The sequence below is a fragment of the Ochotona curzoniae genome, unplaced genomic scaffold (assembly GCF_017591425.1).
Source record: "Ochotona curzoniae isolate NIBS_2020 unplaced genomic scaffold, NIBS_Ocur_1.0 scaffold_4701, whole genome shotgun sequence".
NCBI classification, from domain to species: domain Eukaryota; kingdom Metazoa; phylum Chordata; class Mammalia; order Lagomorpha; family Ochotonidae; genus Ochotona; species Ochotona curzoniae.
This window is the reverse complement of record NW_024467122.1, coordinates 79,279,748-79,301,971: the sequence shown is the minus strand read 5'-3', so window position 1 is coordinate 79,301,971 and position 22,224 is coordinate 79,279,748. Positions and strand designations below refer to the sequence as shown.

Genomic DNA, 22,224 nt, shown 5'->3' with positions numbered 1-22,224 from the left:
TCCTGGTTCTCATGAGCACCAGTGGGTGCTGGAGTCTAGCTCAGGGTGGTGCACCCCAGATCCAGTGCACACTTGTGCTATGCAGCCATGTCCAGACCAGATAGCAGCTCCCACTCTGGCCCTCACACTCACCAGTGGGAACCAAAACCCAGCCAGGCAGTCCTTTAGCTCCCCAATCAGGCCTCTTCCCAGCCACAGATCTTGTACATGCCAGTGGTTGCTCAAACTCCAGCTTGGTATAGTCCTTTCCCAGTCTTGGTCTTTGCCTTCGGATGCTGCAGCCTGGCCTGACTTGGCCTGTCCCCAGTCCCACCATTCGCTGGAGGGTGCTGGAACCTGACACTGCTCAGTCTGCTCAAATCCCTGCTCATGCCAACTGGTAGATATAACAGCCTAGCCCGGCATGATCTGCGCTCCAGCCTGGTTTCTGCACTTGCCAGTGAACTAAGGTTTGCTCGGCCCTCCCTAGTCTGCCCCCTTCCAAAACCAATCTACACATCTGCCAGCAGTTGGAGCTACCTTGCCCAGCTTGCTCAACTCCCAGGCCTGGACCACGTGCTCACCAGTGGGAGCTATGACCCCATAGGGGAGCTTCCAAAGTTCCCCTACACAGCTCACTCCCAGACCCAGATTCCACACATGCCAGTGGGTGCTAGACCCTTGCTTAGCCTGCCCCTCCATCTTGGTGTTTGTATGAACTAGTAAATGTTGCAGCTCAGGCTGCTCCACGCCCTGTTTTAGGATGTACATGCGAGTGTTGCAACCTGGACCTGCACAAACTATTCTTGATCTCTGTACCCATGTTGGCAGGTTCCATGGTCACACCTAGCTCAGCCCATCACCATCCCAAATCTTGAGCTAACCAGCTAGACTTGTATTTCCACAGCGTTTGGCCCACATATCCCTCAATAACCTACCCCCAGACCCAGTTCTCTCACATGCTGGTTAGTGTTATGGCCTTGCCTAATGTGACCCTGTTCCAACATTCAGTCAGGTACTGGGATCTAGTCCTGCTAGACAGGCCCCCAGCCCTAGCTTTTGCATGGACTGGCGTGTGGTGGTGAGCAATGTTCCATGGTAACAAGCCCAACTCCAGATTCCAATGTGGGTGGGTGCATGCGTCTGGCCCATACAGATCTTCCAGGCTCTCCCCTGCAAACTACCAGGTCTCAGTTCCCTTGCTTACCTGCAAGTACAGTGGCCGTGTAGTTGGGTTTACCTCAGGATTCATCCCTCACCTATACATACAGTGACTTTATCCCATGGATGTACCTAGGCAGTAATTCCATAACCCCAAGACCCAAGAGCTCACCGCTGCGTGGTCAACAGGCCCGCAAAGCCAAGGATTCGCCCACTGCATGGCAGCAGTGGACCAGGAGCTAGGATCCCCAGCAGAAAGTCTGGCATGGCACAGATTCTCACAGCCACATGGCTGGGAGATCCAGATACCCACACCTCTGAGGAGACTTACCTAGACTCTCAACTTTTTTATTTAATAAAAGCATTTCTTTAAAGGTCACTACAACAACCAGGCAGGAAATGGTGAGGGCTTAAAATAGAACAGCAAGGAGAACAAATATAAATGGACTGAACCAAAGGATGGGAAAATAACAAATGTGGCGGCCAACTGGATGTGACAGAAGGGGAAATCAAAATGACTCCTCGAATTTAAAACTGGCACCTGAACAGATGGTGGGGGTGTTAGAGAAATCCCACAAGAGGCTTTCAGAACAGGAGCTGGGTTTCATGGTTATTATGCTGAATTTCAAGTACCTGGCCAACATTAGAGGGATAGGTCCTATATAGGATAGAAAACAAGATTCTAGACTTCAATAAAGGAAACTAATAATAAGGATTTATGAATTAATTTACAGATGGCATTTAAATAGACATGAAAGCACATAGTAAAGTGAGAAGAACATTAAGTAAATCAACCAGAGAAAACCTTTTTAAAAAGATTTTAATAACAGCCCTGCTGCAGATAACTGCTTAGCTTGCTCTATACCTAGGCAAGTGTTACACTGCTGGCAGAAGAGCAGCCAATAGCTGGTGGACATTCTGGGCCTGGTTAATGTCAAATTTGTGTTAATCATACTAGTATGCCAGTATAGCTGCTTATTTTTTTTTTTTAAATAAAAGTGGGAACACAGGGAAACTCTGGGCCAGGACATGCCATCTCTGCCAGGGGAGGAGGCTGCAGATAGCCCTGGGAAGGAGTCGGGGGACATACCAGAGTGGGAATGGCTGAAGGTGTGTTTGACAAGGAAGGAATAATTTCTGGAGTCTTCTATAGAACTGAACCACTGCACTCACAAGCAGGGAGTGGAGGCAGTGGAGTCTGAGTGCCTTTTTTTTTTTAGTTGTTATTTTATTTGTTTGTAATAATATTCATTTTATTTTTGATGATTTTTACATAATTGAGAGAGATTCATGTCCAGGTGAACCACTGATCAGGGTGGGGAAAGAGTTGTAGAAGCCAGAAGCCAGGAGCTTATTCTGAGTCTCTCAAGGCTTTGGGTACAGGGTACAAGGTTTTGGGCCATCCTCCACTGTCTTCCCAACCACAAGCAGAGAGCTGGTCAGTGGAGTAGCTGGGACACGAACCAGCACCCACATGGGATCCTGACACATGCAAGGCGAGGACTTAAGCTACTAGACTACCATTCAGGACCCAAGATTGAGTGGTTTAAAGTGGGAAAATAAGAGGGCATGTCAGGGTCAGGCCAAGGTATCCACCCACAGGGGAGACCTGGGCTGAACTAAATAGCATCACTTGCTGCCTGCTGGCACTCACAAAAGCTGGGGCTGGGACATGCCTGGCTGGGCTAGGCCACCGTACCCGCCCATGAGTGTCAGAGCAGGGGGTAGGTCACAGCACCCACCAGAACATAACAGAATCAAATCTGGGGACAGACTCTGTAGAGGACTTGTGGGCTCACCTCTGTGGGACTGCAGCACCTGCTGCTTTATGCAGAGAGCTATGGGCAGTAAATGGCCAGGCCAGGCTGGACCAAGGAATTGATCTGACACTCGTGGGAGCTGCGGTAGAGAGAAGGCCAATTGAGGCCAGCCTGCAGCACCCACTGGTCTCTGCAAGGGCTGAGACTGAGGGCAGACTGTACCAAGCAGGATTGCTGTCCCACTGGAATGTGTGAGATCTGGGACTGGGAGCATGCCTGGTAGCGGAACATGGTGAACTTCTTCTACCAATCCACGGTTCCCTCAGGGATCACAGGAGCCAAGGCTCAGGTAAAGCCAGGCCAGGCAAAGCTACAGCACTCAGTATTTGTGTGGGCTGGGTTTGGGGACAAGCTTGGATGAGCCAGGCCTTAGCACCTACTGGCATGCACAAGAGCCCAGAGAGTGTGTGGGCCATGCCCAGCTGGGCTGAGCTGCAACACCCACTAGCGAGAACTGAGACTGCGGGCAGGTCATGTCAGTCTAGGTCAAAGCACCTGCCAGCACACACAAGATTATGGGCTGGGAACAAGCCTGGTAGGGAAACTCTGGGGACTCCCCTCCTGAGCTGCAGCTCCCACTGATGAATGTGAGAACAGGGACTGTGGGCAGACCAGGCTGGGCAAGGCTGAGGCACCCACTGGCATGCATGCGGGCTAGGTCTGGGGGGAAGACCAGATCTGGAGCTCAGGGCTGGGTTCCAGCATTTGCTGGTACTCGTGAGAACCAGAATGGATGTAGAATAGGCCAGGTTAGGCCGCAGCACCCATCTGGTACATAAGAGCCATGTCTGAGGGTGAGCCAGGCTGGGATAGATTGTAGCACTCACTGGTGAGAGCTAGAATGGGTACAGGCCAGTCAGGTTAGGCCACAGTACCCACCAGTGAATGCCAGGACTGGGGCTAGCCATGTCAGGACAGCAGCACCCAACAGCACACATGGGACACAGGACTAGGAGTTGATCTGATAGTGGAACTTAGGAGCGCTGCCCTGCTAGGCACAGCTCCTGCTGGTAAGTGCAAGAGCCAGAGCTGGGAACAGGCTAAAACAGGTATGGCTACAGCACCCATTGGCATGTGTGTGAGCTGGGTCTTGGGAGCAAGCTAGGCAGGGTCAGTCCACAGCCCACATTGGCATGAATGAGAGCCAAGACAGGCTGCAGGCCAAACTGAGTTGGACAACAACACTGACTAGTTCACATAAGGGCTGGGGGAGGCCAGAATGAACTAGAATGCTGCACCCACCAGCTATAGCTGCGTCTGGGGAAAGCTCGGGCTAAGTCAGTTGTAGCGCCTGCTGGCAAATGTCAAGACTTGGGGTGAGATATCTCAGACTGGGCCTCAGCAGCTGCTGCCACACACAAGATCCACAGCTGGGAATGGGCCTGGTAGGGGTCGGGGAGTACTGGGCTGCAGCTTCCACGGATGAGTGTGAGAGCTGGGTATGAGAGCAGTCCAGGCTAGGCTAAGCTGCTGTAACTGTTGATGGGTACAAGAGCCCAAATTGGTATAGGCCAGCTAAGCTAAGCTGCAGCAACAGCTGGCAAGTGCCAGCACTAGGTATAAGTCATATCACGCTGGACTGTAGTATCCCCTGGTAGGCACAAATGCTATGGCTGGGAACATGGCTGGCAGAACTGTGGGTACTCTCCTGCTAGGCTGTACCTATCACTGGTGAGCACAAGAACCAGGGTTGGGGACAGGCCAGGCTGGACAAGGCAACAATACCTGTCAGCATATGGTGAGGGCCAGGTCTGAGAATGGGTTGGACTAAGTTAAGCTGCAGCACCCATGTGTGAGAGAGATGGATGGGATACGGGCTGGGCCAGGCTTAGTTAGGCTGCAAGAGATATTGGCAAGCACAAAAACCTGGACTGGGGGCAACCCTGGTGGGCGTTATTGGCAGATACCCCAACTATGCTGCTGCACTTGCTGGCAGGCATGAGGACCAGGCCTCTGGCATGTAAGATATAGGGCTGAAGCGGACCCAATGTTGCATCCACCAGTATTGATGGCGTAGGTGACAGATCACACCTCACCCTGCACTGACTGGTACACATAAGAGTCAGGTCTGAGGCCACTCCAAAAGAGGTCTCTTTATGGACTCCCACACTGGACTGCTGGTCTCACATCTGGCCACAGGAAAAATCACATCACCTGCCTGCCTAGATGAGCTGGCCATCATTTCTCCCATGTACATTTGGACATACTGTCTTCTGCACAGGCATCAGCAACTGAGGAGGCCTAGACCCGACACAGACACTCCAAGGTTGGATCAAACATCCTGTGATACTCTGACCAGACAATTCTGGCCAAGCTTTGCAGCATGTTCCTGGGTCTGTGGATAACTAAGGTGAACTTTGTCAACCAACAGATCTTGGAGATTTTCTCAACACTGGAACAATGAAACTGTCAATATCTCAGGGCTATCAAAATCACTCATGTAACACCCATGAAACACTCTCCCCCAGATAGAGGTCTCTAAGGCATCACCAAAGGACCACCCCCCATCACCAGTTGCTGATGTGGACTGAGGTGACCCTCTCCCAATCTTTCCACCCTATACACAGGCCCAAATGGTCAGGCATCTTTCTCAACTATGAACAAAATTAAAAATAAAATGTAATCCCAGTGTGGACAATGGCCTAGGTTGCATTGTACCTAGGCAAGTGTTACACTGCTGGGAGAAAAGTAGGTAATAGCTGGAGGGAATTCTGGGCCTGGTTAATGCCTAATCTGCGTTAACTACACCAGTGTGCCAGCAAAGTCACTTAGTCTATTCTATTTATTTTTCTTCTAAAGACAAGGGGGTAGGGGAATGGGAGGGAGTGATGGGTCGTGAGCCCTGGGGTTGGGTCACATGGCCTGGGTCCTTTGGCCCACCTGCAGGTGGATGTCAGGTCCATAACCCCCAGGGGCAGGTGAATGGGGTGAAGGGGCCTAGGTCCTTAGGCCTGCCTGCATGCTGGGTGCTGGGTACATGAGCTTTAGGAATGGAAGGTCCAGTGGAGCCCAGTTCATGCTGTCTGGGGATACTAATGGCACCAGGTGAAGCCCACTGGCCACCTGGCAGCACCAGTGTAGACTCGGTGTGTAAGGTTCCAGGGGACCTAGGGGAAGGCACAATGGGAGTGTGCAAGGACATGAGGGCTCACATCCAGGATTGGTGGTGTGTACAGTGTGTGTGTAACATATAGAGTACTTGTGTCAGAACTGGGCCTCCTCAGTGGAAAAGATGTTAACAGTGGATGGTAGGCCCACATGCACATGGAGGATGTGGCAGCCCACTGGGACTTGCAGAAGGCATCTGGTATCACAGCAGAGGAAGGAGGCAGAACAAGTTAGTCCATTTCCCCCAGCCAGGCATTGACAGTAAATATCTGAGCAAATGGAGATTCTAAAGTCAGCTATATCAGCCAATGGACACTGGAAGGATTCCTTCACCCTTGGATCAGCGAATGAGATTGACAGCATTTCAGAACTATCGAAATCACTTCAGAACCCTTGGAACATGCTCTACATCAGGGACCCTGGATTGATATTAGATGGCCGTTCCCTATCCCCAAGGTACTGGGGCAGTTGGGAGGCTGGGTTTGGCTTCTGCCCCAATCTCCCCCATCTCCCAGATACAAGAAGAAAATTTGGAAACAATGGTACCCACTTTCCCCTAACCCTAGATCCTTTCCACCTTGATCAACTATGTAAATATCATCAAAAATAAAATTTAAATAAATAAAATTCAGTAGCATTCATAATTTTCCAAGTAAAATTAAATTTAAAAAAGAAATGAAAAGGAAAAACAGAATTATTTATTGGAAAGGCAGAGTTACCAGGAGGGAGGAGGGTGCTACATTCTCCCTCCCTCTCTCTCTCTCTCACACACACACACACACACACACACACACACACACACACACACACAATCTGCCATCTGCTGGTTCATTCCCAAATGGGCACAATGGCACAGGGTTGGGCCAAACTGAACCCAGCAGCCAATAACTCCAACCAGTTGTATCTGGGCCAACTTCTACTGACTTATTCAGAAACATTAGCAGGGAGCTGGTTTGGAAGCAGAGTAGCCAGGACCAGAACTGATTTTTGGGACCCTGAACCCATGTGGAGACCTCGAAGAAGTTCCTGAATCCTGGTTTCAGATCAGCTCAGCTCTAACTGTTGTGGACACTGGGGAATGAATTAGTGGACAGAAAATCTTTCTATATCTCTTTCTCTCTGTAACTCTGCCTTTCCAATAAAAATAAATAAATCCTAAAAATTTTATGTATGTATGCATGTACTGGAAAGGCAGAGTTACAGAGATCCCTTATGGGCGCCGGTTCTAATCCCAGCAGCCCTGCTTCCCATCCAGCTCCCTGCTTGTAGCCTGGGAAGGCAGTCAAGGACGGCCCAAGGCCTTGGGACCCTGCACCCCTGTGGGAAACCCAGAAGAAGCTCCTGGTTCCTGGCTTCATATCAGTGCAGCACCAACCGTTGCAGTCACTTGGGGAGTGAATCATCAGATGGAAGATCTCCCCCCACCCTGACTTTGCAATAAAAATAAATAAATCTTAAAAAAAACAAAGTGGGTCAGTTGGCATGTATCCTTTGAGTCCTATGTGGTTCCAGGTAAAAGCTATACTCCTTGGAGTTACACAAAGCCCTGTCACCCATGCGAAGCCTGCCCTCTGGCCCTGACCAGATTCTGTAACACCGCCTGATTTCTTTTCTTTCTTCCAAACAGGTGACCAGAAGATCTCAGCACTCAGGGCAAACACCCCTTCCAAGTATTCCCAGCCGCTCTCAGCACCACCTGCTGTCAGTAGGTCCTCTGTACTAATCCTGAGGCTAGCTGTGCCTAAACACCTCTACTGTAGAAACTAAATCTGAAATAACCCCAGAGGAATCCCCAAAAGCAGCCTCCGCGGCCTCCCCCGACCCTCTTCCCTCCAAGAGTAGCAATCACCAGTTCTCCTACTGTTGGTGCTTGAACACGTACTAACCTGAGACTGCTGAGCGCAAGGCTGCCTGGGAACACCAAAACTCAAAAAGCAGCAGTCCTCTGCTGACATCTAGCTACAACTTTCTTTTTGTGGATGAGGAAACTATGCTTTAGTAAATAAGAGACTTGCTCAAGGCTGTCACTAGACAGTAAAAGACAGAGATCCAAGACTACATTCCCGGGGTAGTATCAGAGTAACGCTTAATTACAACATGAAATATTTTCCCAGGAGCAAAAGCAAAACATTTCTTTAGGTTCTAAAATTATAGCTGCATTTATTAACATAAACAGAATTAAAAGGCTGGTGTTGTGATGTGCAGCGGTAGCACTGCGAAGTTGGCATCCCATATCAGAGTAACAGTTTGAGTCCTAGCTACTCTGCTTTCACTCCACATCCCTGCTAATGAGGCTAGCAATGCGACAGCAGAGGGCCAAGTACCGGGGGTGCCTGGCCCTACGTGGGACACAAAGACAAAGGGGATCCTGGCTCCAGCTTCAGCCTGGTCCACACCCAGCTACTGCAGCCATTTTGAACCAGCAGGTGGAAACTCTCACTCTCTTTCTCTCTTGCTTTGTTCTGCCTTTAAAATAAATCTTTATGGGCCCGGCGGCGTGGCCTAGTGGCTAAAGTCCTCACCTTGAACGCCCTGGGATCCCATGTGGGCACTGGTTCAAATCCCGGCAGCTCCACTTTCCATCCATCTCCCTGCTTGTGGCCTGGGAAGGCAGTCGAGGACGGCCCAAAGCTTTGGGAACCTGTACCCATGCAGGAGACCCAAAGAAGTTCCTGGATCCTGGCTTCGGATCGGCATAGCATCGGCCGTTGCGCTCACTTGGGGAGTGAATCATCGGACGGAAGATCTTCCTCTCTGTCTCTCCTCCTCTCTATATATCTGACTTTCCAATAAATAAATAAATCTTTTTTAAAAAATAAATAAATAAATAAATCTTTAAACAGACAAACAAGAATAGACAGAATCAAGGTACAAGGATAAGTAAGAATATAGATCCAATGCTTCTAACCATTCACTGCAAGGAGCTCCAAGTGCATGAGAATATGACAGAAAAGAATCAAATTCATCTTGTTCAGAGAAACCTTAGTGTTATCTCTAACATAAGTAAATGAAGAGGGAGGGAGGAAACTTTGGAAGGAGATGACTACTTTCACGTCACTGTCACAACTCCTCAGGTCACTGACACCAAACACATCACACTATTACTGGGCTATAAACAATGTTTATCATTACTATTTGAACTTGATTATCTCCACAAATGATCTGAGATGGTTACAAAATTAAACCTAAATTAACACGGAAGAATTTCATTAAAACACCAAGTGCTAATTCTCCAAAAAGGAGATTCTGCATAAGGTTTAAAAACAAGAGTATGGGCCTGGCGGCATGGCCTAGCGGCTAAAGTCCTCACCTGGCACACCCCGGAGAACCCATATGGGTGCTGATTCTAATCCCGACAGCCCCACTTCCCATCCAGCTCCCTGCTTGTGGCCTGGGAAAGCAGTCGAGGACAGCCCAAAGTTTTGGGACCCTGCACCCATATGGGAGACCTGATGGAAGAGGCTTCCAGCTCCTGGGTTTGGATCAGCTCAGTTCTGGCCATTGTGGCCTCTTGGGGAGTGAATCATTGGACGGAAGATCTTCCTCTCTGCCTTTCCAATTAAAAAAAGAAGAAGAAAGAAAGACAAAAGAAATAGTACCCAATTCTCTTTCGGGCTCTTTTGGGAAGGTAGCTCCTAAGGCCTGTTACACCAGTTTTCAATATCTCAATTTTACTCACTAGTAATGACCTTGTGATTCCTGGCATTGAACACAAGAGCTGGTTCCTACCTGAGCACCACCACAATCGGACTCTCACTTCCCGTGATCACCATCAGCCCCTTCCAGATCATCAGGGCCGAGGAGACGATCATTCCAAAATTGAGGACTTGGTAATAGAGCTGTAAGAACAAGAGAGAAGCGGTCAGACTCACCACCGTCTCCACTGAGGAGACCACTGCAGAAGAAGACATGCAGTTGTAGGGTTCAGGTAGGTCCCCCAGGGCCGCTCAGGTTCTCGGACACTCTTAACTATTGCTACAGCATCAGCATCCGGCACAGCCCTTCTCCCACTCAAAGAAGCCTGCTCCATTCTGCCTGTTAAAACACCAAGTTACACGTACATTACACAGTACGACCACAATCTTCCACACAGTTCATTTAATTTCATTTAACCTCAACCCAATCAAGCCACCTGCCAGCGAACACTAACAAACCTCTGCTTCTGAACTCGGGGATCGATCCTCCTATCACATCAGTCCCCCCATAACCATAGGAGAGTCAAGGACACATAACCCCCCTCATCTTACAGTTGAGGAAACGTGAAAAGCCTTCACCAAAGTTAAGGTCAGCCATCGATCTCCAGTCCTTCCACTCTAAACTTCAAAGACTTGAATAAGCAGACACAACAAATACCACACACACATTTCAAGCAAGCGAACAATGTGAGCTCACTGTGCTGGGCCTTAGCTTTCTGGAAAATGGGTAAAACACAGGATGACTGGACACTGAGACAAACAGTTCAAATGAGGATATGGTACTGAAAAGGACTGAGGGAAATCTGAAAACAACTGTCAGGTCAAATTATGAGTAATTTTAAAGTTAGGGCTGAAAATATGAGTTTGGAAAAATTTAAGACATAAAGTACAAAACCAAAGTTTCAAAAATATGAATATTTAAGTGCATTTTTTTAACAAAATCATTTTAATTGAAAGGCAGAAAGAGAGAAACAGAAAAGGTAAGCCACTCATCTGTGGTATCACTCCTGAAATGGCTGCAGCAAGCAGAGCGGGGACAAAGCCAGCAGCCCTGCAGAAGCACAGCGTGGGCTCCCACCGGGAGAATCCCCTGCTGCCTCACAGGCCCAGCATCACCAGCAAGCTGGCTCAGACACAGGGAACCAACATTCAAACAGCACTGCATTACAGTGTGTGCGGGTTCCTAGCAGCAACACAACTACTGAACCAAGTATCCACATCTACTTTTTAAATAATTTTTTAAAAGATTTATAGTTGGGCATGGTAGACTAGTGGCTAAAGTCCTCGCCTTGTACTCACCAGGATCCCATGTGGGCACCAGTTCTAATCCCAGCAGCCCCGCTTCCCATCCAGCACCCTGCTTGTGGCCTGGGAAAACAGTCAAGCACGGCCCAAAGCTTTGGGACCCTGCAACCGTGTGGGATACCCGGAAGAAGTTCCTGGCTCCTGGCTTCAGATCGGCATAGCAATGACCGTTGCGCTCACTTGGGGAGTGAATCATCGGACAGGAGATCTCCCTCTCTGTCTCTCCTCCTCTCTGTATATCTGACTTTCTAAAATAAATAAACCTTTGGAAAAAAAAAAAAGTAGCTGGGCTCCTGACACTCACACAAGAGTCCTGAGTGGAGTTTCAGGCTCCTGGCTTTGGACCAGCCCATACCTAGCTGTGGCGGCCTTTTGGGGAGTGAACTAGCAAAAGAAAGATGTCTCTTTTTCCTTTGTCTCATTCTCTCTATATCACTCTGCTTCTCAAATAAAAAAATCTTCTTAAAAGCAGTTTTAAAAGTCACCTACAATATTGGTAAGGTCAACGGACAATAGGCCTCCATGCAGAACCTAAAGGAGGGGCTGCTGGATTCCGCAAATATTCATCAGTTCCATAATCTCACTCAAAATCCTTGGTGAGGGAGCCAGGTGTGTTTCAGAACTGACCAGATTTTGAACATGTAATACCTGCATATACCATCTGCACATATTGTAAAGTCTCTAGCAAAATTTCCCAATCCAACACACTGAGATCTATGCAGTAAAACAGAAAAATTCACAATGAAATAACTAAAAGTAGCTACAAGTCATGCAGTTCAAGTGTGTCTTTGTTCATGGAAGACACCCCATTTTCAGAAGAGCTAACGCACAGAACTGTTAGACCAATGTCCTGGTATGACAGCAAAGGCGATCATTCCTCCTTGGAAGAAAAATAAGCAACTTAAAATTCAGGATTCCTTAGGTCTCTGCAAGGTCACGCCTTATCCTCAGACACGTCACACCTCATTTACTACAGCAAGATGGTGTGAAAGCTACCTCATCTGCAAGATTCTCTTCCTGGTTTTCATGAGGGAAAGAGGGCAAAAGTCCCTCCGAGTGCGTAAGTGGTACATGCCTGTCTGCACAGCAGTGCCAACTCAGGGTGCCAGCCAAAACCTAGACAGAAGCATGCTATTTGCTAAAGGAAATATCTGGCACGGGTAAAGTTCCAGAGCGGTCACCCTTCTCCCCTTCTCCTGTTCCCACCACCAGGCTTCACTCCAAAGCCAGCACAGCGCTCTGTGGCCCCGGCGCCCTGTCCCACTGCACTGAGTGCCCAGGAACCTGAGCGACCACGGAAAGTGTGCTCCCCTCCTGGCACCAGCACAAAGCAGCACTGACTGAATCTTCCCACACCACTTGGTCACATCAGGCTAATTATTAATAGGACATTGTGACACGTGCAAAATAATGACCACTAAATTGAATACCCTATCACTCTTCTCTAATAAGTAACCAGAACAGTATGTCTATTGCTCAATGTTCAAGGTGAAACTAGAAGGCCGGTTTGTTTTTTTTTTCCCCCTTTTTCATTTCAGGAAATAATGTGTGGAACTCTCCCCAAAAATTCCTCTAACTACAATAACCCACAGGGACAGGACAACTGATAGTTCACTTAACTACACTGTTTTATATAATTATATATTTGTTTATACAACAGATTAAAAAAATTAAGAAAAAAGCTATAATAGAAAATTCACCAAAGTAGTAGCCTAGTGGCTAAAATCCTCGTCCTGAAGGCGCTAGGATCCCATAAGGCCACCAGTTCTAACCCCCACTGCTCCACTTTCCATCCCACCCAGCTCCCTGCTTGTGGCCTGGGAAAGCAGTCACGGACGGCCAAAGCCTCGGGTCCCTGCACCTGTATGGGAGACCTGAAAGGGGCTCCAGGCTCCTGGCTTCGGATCAGTTCGGCTGTGGCTGTTACAGCCACTTAGGGAGTGAATCAATGAACGAAAGATTTTCCTCTTTGTCTCTCCTCCTCTGTATATGTTTCCCATAAAAATAAATAAATCTTTAAAAAGTTATGTAAAGTTTAAGGAATATAAATAAATATTAAAAAATTGTAAAGAGTTATCTGAAGTTCAGTATAGAACATCTTCATAGTAATCAGACTCCTACCAGTTTTAAGCAAAGATGGCAGCAACCATGGAAGCAAAAATGTGTGTTGTAAAGCTGCAAAACAGCAGTTGGTTAAAATCTTACAATCCCAGGTGGGAGAACTGGATGAGGCGCCTGGCCTCTGATTTTGGCCCGGTGCTGCCCCAGAGAGTGAGGAGTGAACCAGTGGTTGGAAGATCTCTCTTAGTGTCCCCACCCACCCATAACTCTGCCTTCCAAATAAATAAATCTTTTTTCAAAATCATAATAATTCTATATCAATTCTTCCAGAAAATTGCAGAAAAGAAATACTTGCCACCTTCTTCTTTTACATAGTAAAGCAAATTTTGTGCCAGCGCTGACTAGGCCTTCACAGGTGAAAGCTGTTCACGCTGAAGTGTCTTGACAGACAGGACACCATATGGACCTGCTATTTCCTAATGGGGAACGCCAGCAGAGACTTTGGGGAATTGGGAGCAAAGTTGTACTGTCCTTTGGAGAATTCTTCTCTCGAGCAGCAGCCTCTGGCTTGCTTGAGTTCTACTAAAAACTAACCACTTGAACCACTTGCTCCTGAGTCACCAAGGTATCATGAGATCTTAACTACCCAGCGAAAAGAAAGCTGCTAGATCCACCAAATGATAAACCAGACACGCAAAGTACTGCATCAACAAGAAGCTCAAGCATATCCTGAAGACAAGTATGAGCAAATGGCTCAGAGACTCTCAGCTCAGAGTTCCTGAGTGCAAGAGATAAAAAGGCCCAGCACAAAGGCCTAGTGGCTAAAGTCCTCGCCTTGCAAACACTGAGATCCCATATTGGTGTGTTTCATATCACAGCTGCTCCACTTCCCATCCAGCTCCCTGCTTGTGGCCTGAGAAAACAACTGAGGATGGCCCAAAGCCCTATGACCCTGCACCTGCATGGGAGACCCAGAAGAGGCTCCTGGCTCCTAGATTCAGATCAGCTCAGCTTCAGCTCTGGCCATTGCAGCCGCCACGGGAGTAAACCAACTCTGTCTCTCCTTCTTTCTGTAAATCTGACTTTTCAATAAAACAAACAAAAAAACTATTCTGATGCTGAAGAAGAGCAGATTCATTTTCAGCAAATCATGATGTTTCTATATTGGATACATCTACAGTTTCCCGCACATTCAATCACACTAAATCTATACCAAGGGACTAGCACTGCGGTGCAGTGGATTAAGCTGCCAGCTGCTACACTGACATCCCGTATCAGGGTGCCAGTTTGAATCTGACTGCACTGCTTCCAAAGCAACTTTCTGCTAATGCACCCGGCCCAAATTCTTGCAACCCACATGGAGACCCAAAGGGAGCATCCACCTTCAGCCTGGCCCAGCCATGGCTGCTGTGGCTATCTGCGGAGTGACCAGTAGATGGACAATCTGTCTCTTCTAAATAAATCAGCTTAAAAGAAATCAGCTTTTTTAAAAGTGGGGGGGGAGATTTTAAGGAAATATGTGATAATGTTAATATTTTTGTTATAAACACAGCACATTTCTATTTTATCTATTTGTAAATTTAAGAGAATTGGCTCTATTTAGTAGATCGGCCTTATAATGCCAGTTTATAATGTATAATCAACTGCTTTAGGTTTATGATTTGATCAGAAAATTTACTATTCAAATGGCGGAAACACTATAAAAGAATTTAAGAAGCCCCAGATTTATAACACTTACAAAATACATTTCATGTTTGCCAAATAATTCTTCAAAAGATTTTTAATTTACAATGTTTTTAGGATGTTCATACATTGAGTCAAATATTAAAAGGTCCTTAAAAATGATTCTTAAAACTTGCTATACTTTACAAAATTTGTAAACTGATTCTAAGAAAAAGATAGTTTTAAGATTTTAGCTTTTGGGGGCCAGTGCTTTGAAACAGTGGGTTACGCTGCCATCTGCAAAGAGCAGCATCCCACATGGGCACCTGACCATATGCTGGCTGCTCCACTTCTGACCCAGCCCCATACTAATATTCTGGGAAAGTTCACAGGATGGTTCAAAAACTTGGGCCTGGCCACCCACGTGGGAGAGCCAGAAGAATGTGGCACCCATATGAGATGATGGCACTGTAGGTGGCAGCTTAGCCCACCGTGCCACATCACCTACCCTCCTCGCCATCCACATTGCGAACTTATTTTTTCTCTTTCATCTAAATGGCACTAATTAGACTTCTTGTGCTAGGATCTGTCTTAACTTCACACTCACTAGTATCACACGGGTGGCAAGGAATTGGCCATTTGAGAATTACATGACAGAAACAAGCCCATCCTACAGACCAGGGCTTCAGATGAAGAAAAGCCCTGTTCAGCTGTTGTGACCATCTGGGGAGTGAACCAGCAGATGGAAGATATCTCTCTTTCTCTCCCTCTCTTAACTCTCTTTCCAAGTAAAAATAAATCTTAAAAAAAAAAAAAAAAAGAAAGAAAGAAAGAAAAGGAAAGCGAGAAAAAGAAAGGAAGAAATTCACAGCCATTGCATATACAAGCTGGAACAGAAGTTGTGGAAGACAATTTGGTAGTTTATAACACTAAACAGTGCCCCATCCGGGCCAGCCATTCCCACACCCTGAAAGCCTATACCCATACAAAATACCTACAGATATTTATAGCAGCTCTACTCAAAACTTGGAAACAACCGTGATGTCCTCCAGTAAGTGGTACATCCAAAGGACAAAGTCATGACACAGGGGAACCTTGAACGCAGATAACCAAGTAAAAGCAGGAACATGAAAAGGCTGTGCACTGCCTGCTTCCTGCTCCCCCAGATGACACTCTGGATAAAGCAAAATCATGGGTCAGTAGTGGCCACGGGTTGGGACTACAAGGATAAAGAAGTGGAAGCAAAGAGGACCTTTAGGGCAGTGGAACTATTCTGTAAGCACATAATGGTGGACATATCTGTCCAAACACACAGAACACACAAGAGCAACAGTGAAGGTTCCCAGTTATAACAAATGCACCATTCTGGCTGAGCATATTGACAATAGGAGAGCTTATGGCGAAATAAGCAGATAAAAATTAGAGACAAAAGGCTAGTGTAGTAGAATAGCAGGTAGGTAGGCTGCTAGGTAGGCTGGTACCCCAAATGTATTCCAGTTCAACTCCCAGCTGCTCCACCTCCACTCCAGCTCTTTGCTAATGGCCTGGAAAAGCAGCTGAGGATGGCCCGAGCTACCCAGACAGGAGACCAGGCAAAATGCTCCTGGCTCCTGACTGGCTCAGCCCTAGCTGCTGAGGCCATTTGGGGAGCAAACTAGCAAATGAAGACCATATCTCCAGCTCTGACTTCCAAACAAATAAATCTTTCATTTATATTTTTTTAGTATAAAGACAAAATGCATTAAAACATAAAAGAATATTCCTATAATTCCATTTGTATTGAAATGAAAACCTCTTTCTACCAACAAAATCAGCGGGCCCAAGTCAGGAGCCAGGAGCTCACTGCAGTCTCTCGTGTGGGTGGCAGGACCCTCAGCAGCTTCCTCCCAGGGCACACATTAGCAGGAAGCTGGAAAAGACAGCAGAGCTGAGCCACAAACCCAGAGACTCCGACACAGGACATGGGTCACCCAACCCACAGCTTAACCTGCCACACATCTGAAATGAATGACGATATGGGCGCCAGTTCTAATCCTAGTGGCCCTGCTTCTCATCCAGCTCCCTGTTTGTGGCCTGGGAAAGCAACTGAGGATGACTCAAAGCCTTGGGACCCTGCACCTGCATGGGAGACGTGGAAGAAGCTCCTGGCTTCAGATTGGCTCAGCTCCAGCCAAGTAGCCGTTTGGGGAGTGAAACATCAGATGGAAGCTCGTCCTCTCTGTCTCCTCCTCTCTGTAAATCCACCTTTCAAATAAAATACATCTCTAAAAAAAAAAAAAAAAAAAAAAGTAGATGTTGTAACACAGCAGCTTAAGCCACCACTTGGAGGACACTTGCACACCTGCATCCCATAAGTGCTGGGTGGAGATACGGCTATTTCAAATCCAACTTCCTGCAAAAAGATGTCAGAAAGTAGCCAATGACAGCCCATACTGTTGGGTCTCTTCCACATACATTGAGACCCACATGGAAGTCCTTACTCCTGGTTTGGCCTGCTCAAGTCCCAGCTGTTTCCACCACTTGGCAAAATCTCTTTGTATCTGGAGCTGAATGGCACGTGGACAGGCCAAACCAGTCTGCTGTACACACTGAAAAGCACGGGAACCAGGGCAGGGGACGGTCCTGATGGAGGTTACTGTGGCTCGCTCTAACTAGGTTGCAGCTCCCACTGGTATATGTGAGGGCCGGGTATGTGGTGGGCAGAATTGGGCTGGGCTACAACACCCATTGGCTTGTGTAGAAGACAAGGCTGGAGACAGAAATGAACCAGCAATTGCAACCACTAGAATATGCAAAAGCTGATTGGGGCGACAAACTGTGCCAGACCCTGTATTGGCAAGCACACACAAGAATCAGGTCTGGGATCACCTCAGTCGAGGTTCTTTGGGGATCCCTCCAACTGAACTGCTGGACTCAGAATCCCAACCATGAAGATAAGTACAGGTTCCATGGTCTGACCAAGGAGTGCATGTGTCAGATCTGGGCCTCCGAGCAGGCTAGGACAGAGCATGGAGGTGCACATGGAGGATATGGCAGTCCATCAGACCCTACAGAGGACATCTGGTACAACAACAGAGGATGAAGGAGAGAACAAATTGATCAACTACCCCAGCCAAGTGTTGGCAGTGAAAATCTGGGCAAATGGAGACCCTAAGGTGGACTATGTCAACCAGTGGATTCTGGAGAGATTTCATTGTATTTGAAGTGGCAAGATCGGCAGCAATTCAGAACTGATGAACTATCAAAACCACTTGAGCAGTGCCCTGGAAGCATGCCGCACAACAGGGACCCTGGAATGGGTAGGAGGCTGTTTGGGGCTTTTCCCTTTATCCCTCCACCCCTGCTTAACCCAGATACAGAAAGAATGATAATGTGGAAATAACAGTTTTACCCACTTTCCTGTAGCCCTTGACCCTCTGTACCCTAATCAACTATGTAAAGATTATCAAAATAAAATATTTTTAAAAACTCTACATCTTGCCTCATCTCTCCCTTGACCTAATTATCCCCTGTCCCCATAACGTTGCCTTTCAAACAAACAAATTTTCAAAATTAAATGAAAACAAAACTTAACAAAATAATTAGATATGATTTACAATTAGTCAAAAACAAAAAAGTTATGCAAATGACTGCATTTTTTTTACAGGAACAAACATAAAACTCTAGATTCTCACTTGATTAGATTCACAGTCAATTCGCTGTCAGTATCTACAGCCACTAATGTCTGTATGTCTAGAAGCCAACAAACTGCAATCCACAATCACACTCTGCTTGGGAAACAGCAGGGCAGGCTAGCCTCTACATTTTACCTTCACGTGTCTGTGCCCTCCACCTGCAATTCTGTTATAGTATAGCATTTCACCCTTAGAATGGCAAACTCCTCCTGGACAGAAAGTGGCTTCATGTAATGCTAAAGCCTCACATTCTATCACACAGTAGGTCTGCAAGTGCTCAACTGAGAGATCTTCCTTCATCTTCACGTTGAACTATCAAAATGACAAGTAGCACAAAGAGATGACTGCTGAGGTCTCTCCAGGCACTCCTTGAAGCTGCTGGGAAGGTCTCCCATTGTTGCTGCTACTTCTGGAACCTGTCTTCTGCTTTACCTCAGTGTTAAGGCTCTGGATTCAGAGCCCAGCTCACTCCAGAGCCTGCTATTCACCTGCTGTCTTTGGCAGACCCCTCAATCTCTTTAGCAATGCGCCAATGGCAATTCAGCCAATACCTACCACGTGCCAAGCACAGTTCTAAAAACTTCTATGAATTAACTCAATCTTTACAACAAGTACAAACTGCACATTGAGAACGCAGTTACTGCCACTTTTATGGTTAAAACAGGGTCTGGGGCTGTGGTGGAGGAACAAGTTAAACCATTGCCTACACTGTCAGCATCCTAGAAGGGTGCCACTTCAAAGTCTTCGCTGCTCCACATCCAATCTCTACTGTCATACCTGAAGCAGCAGCAGGTGTCCCACATATGTCCCACTACCACCCACACAGGAGACTCAGTGGAGTTCCAGGCTTCCGGTGACCAACTGGGAGTGTACCAGCAGATGGAAGATCTCTCTCTCTCTCTCTGTCTTTCAAATAAATAAATAAACAGATCTTCTAAAAATGGTTAAAACAACAAATATATATTTCCACCACAATAAAAAATAATAAAGACAGGCATCAAGAGGTTCTGTTATTGATCCACAGGCAAGCTGCTGGTAAGGAGCAGTCACTTCACAGCTCCCGAGTCAAGCTTCAGAGTCCACGCTCTTCCAGACAGAATCGCCTCTCAGCAGTGCCTTTCTTCACATGTCTAATGGAAATAAGATTACTCACTTCCTCTTGTACATTAAACTGTTCACAAAAAACCAGAATTAAAAGTTTATTTTGGAGGGGCTAGCACAGTGGCTCAACTGATTAAACCTCAGCCAGCAAGTGCTGGCATCCCATACGGGCATCAAGTCCCAGCTGCCCTCCTTCCCATCCAGCTCCCTGCTTGTGGCCTGGGCAAGCAGGTGAGGAAGACCCAAAGCCTCAGGACCCTGCACCAGCTTCGCATCAGCTCAGCTCTGGCTATTGCAGGCACTTGGGGAGTGAACCAGCAGACGGAAGACCTTTCTGTCTCTCCTTCTCTCAGTAAATCTGTCCTTCCAATAAAAATTAAACAAAACAAGCAAAAGATCTACAGAGAGATTCTGTGCACCGTGAAAGGGTGGCTAAATCTAACTGAGGAAATCAGTAAACCTACCTGGGGCTGACTGAGAGGAAACTGAGAGAAAGAAACACTCCCACCTATCGCCTACACGGTAACCCTAGACCATGCAAACTACAAATCCAAGAGAGAAAAGGGAAGAAAAAAAATATATATATATATACATATATTTATAAACAACTGTGACATCGGGACAATTGTTAAACAGCCAGCATGGGAGAAAGGTCTCATGCCAGCTATCTAAGGTCTGTGGATACGGCTGGTGCACAACACGGAAAAGCAGCATCCTTTTCCCACAACGATGACGGAGGAGGAGTGACCACGGCACCCCCCACCCTCACGCGTAACCTGTCAGCTCAAGCCACAGCAAGGTGGGGCAGGACAAAGACCTGGACAACTGACTTTCCAAAGATTTCCCAAGTCCCCCACGAGAGAACGGGCACATTAGAGAAGGATTCAGGTCCAAGCACCTCAATTCTCGCTAACTTCCCAATCCACCCAAAAAAAGAATGGTCAAAGTTCAAAAGTCAGGGCGTGCGCGGCAGGACCCCAAAGGGTCGCGACCAAAACGGCTCTCCGCAGGGGGCCGCCCGCCGCTCACACGGGCCTGGCCGTCATCGGGGGTCGCTGGCCTGCAGGAAGCGTGCAGACACAGTCGACCCCCACCCCCGGCAGGCCCGCACGGGCACCCCGTCGCCCTCAGATTGCCGACCCCGAGGAGGGGATCCGGCCCCGGCGGCCGACGCGGGCCCATGGGCCCCTCTCCCTCTCCCGAGAGGCCCCGGAGGCCATCGGGGTCCCCGCGGCGACGTCGAGGGGGCCCACACACAGGGCGGCCAGCCTCACCTGCCTCTTGTTCATTCGCCGCACATCGTCTAGAAAGTCTAACGACAGCATGGTGGACACCGCAGGCGGGGAGCACGGGCGGCAGGGACGGCGGCGGTGGAGCAGGGTTTGGAACGGCTGGCGCACGGGGCCGGCCTCACTGGACAGGGCCTCCCGCGGCGCTCGCACTTCCGCTTCCGGGGCGGGCGCCGCAGCCGCCGCCCCGCCTCTGCGCGGTCAGCGCCGACCGCCAAGGAAGGGACCCCTGAGCCTTCTAGCCGGCCTGGCCTCGCCGGAGGGAGACCCCTCGGACTTCCTTGTGGGGAGCCGACCCGTGGCCCCTCGCGAGCGGTTAGCCAGGCCCGTCGGCCCCCGGAAGGCGGGCCGTCCGCCGGCCTGGCCAGTGAGGGAGCCGCCCTGTCGGGGCTGGGCGGGCCCGGGAGGCCGGTGTGGGCCTGGGCGTGGCGTGGGACGTGTCGCCCGGCGGTTTGTGCTCGGGACCGGCGCGCTGCTGAGGTGGGGATGCTGGCTGTGAGGTGCATCCGGACCCGTACTCGGGCTAGTGGGAGTCCTTGGAGCTCCGACTTGGGGTACCTCAGTGTGCCCCTCTTCTCGCATCCTCCTGGTCCCTTGACACAGCAAGGTTGCTTGCCTTGGCCCCAGCAAGCTTGGCAATGCCCACCTGAGGCGACCAGGACTAAAGCTGAATCTCTGCCTGTGAGGGGGACACCGAGCCAAGGAGATGCCTGAAGCTCTTCGAATCATTTCGTGATCTGCATGTTGGACACTGAGCCGTGACAAAGTTTGAGAGAAGTGGGAAGCACTCATCCACTGCTGGTGAGAATGGATACTGGAGCAGCCGCTTTGGGAACTAATCTGACACTTTCTCAAAAAGCTAAATGCAGGTGCTGTAATAAGTAGCAGTTCTGCTCCAGGCACAGATCCAAAAGAACGGAAAACCGTTGTCCCATGTTCTTAGAGCCATGAGAGCTGGAAGTACTGTTAGGAGATACAAACCACCACCACAACAACAAAAAAAAGGGGGTCTTGCTATGCAATGGAATATAATTTGGCAATAAAATGAAATACTACCACAGAAAGTAAACCTGAAGAAAACAGATTAGGGATGGTGGTGTGGCACCGTAGAGTAAGCTGCCACCGGCAACTCGGGCATCCCATGTGAGAGCTGTTGCCAGATCCAGGTGACTTCAGGTCTGCTCCGAATCTGCTCCTGGAAAAGTAGCACAAGACGTACCAAGTGCTTGCCGCTCCTGCCACGTGGGAGACGCAAATGAAGCTCTTGGTTCCTGGCTTCAGCCTAGACAAGCCTGCTATGTCCATTTAGGAAGTAAACCAGCAGGGGACATTCTGAGGTTTCTTTGTTCTCTGTGTCATTCCATTTCTT

General features: G+C 48.3%; 1 protein-coding gene across 3 annotated transcripts in view; it reads right to left on the bottom strand.

Moving 5' to 3' along the window:
* The window catches only part of SEC11A (SEC11 homolog A, signal peptidase complex subunit), a 43,542-nt gene extending 22,477 nt beyond the window's left edge, over positions 1 to 21,065 (bottom strand). Inside the window, exons 1-2 of one of the 3 annotated variants that reach the window (XM_040968985.1) lie at positions 20,841 to 21,065; positions 9,798 to 9,907 (exon numbers count right to left, since the gene is read on the bottom strand). In XM_040968985.1, coding sequence (XP_040824919.1) covers positions 9,798 to 9,907; positions 20,841 to 20,891 — 161 coding nt within the window. In that variant the 5' untranslated portion in view covers positions 20,892 to 21,065. The remainder of the gene's footprint in view (positions 1 to 9,797; positions 9,908 to 20,840) is intronic. The other 2 variants (XM_040968983.1, XM_040968984.1) reach the window with 2 other exon arrangements.
* Between the last annotated feature and the right edge of the window lie 1,159 nt (positions 21,066 to 22,224).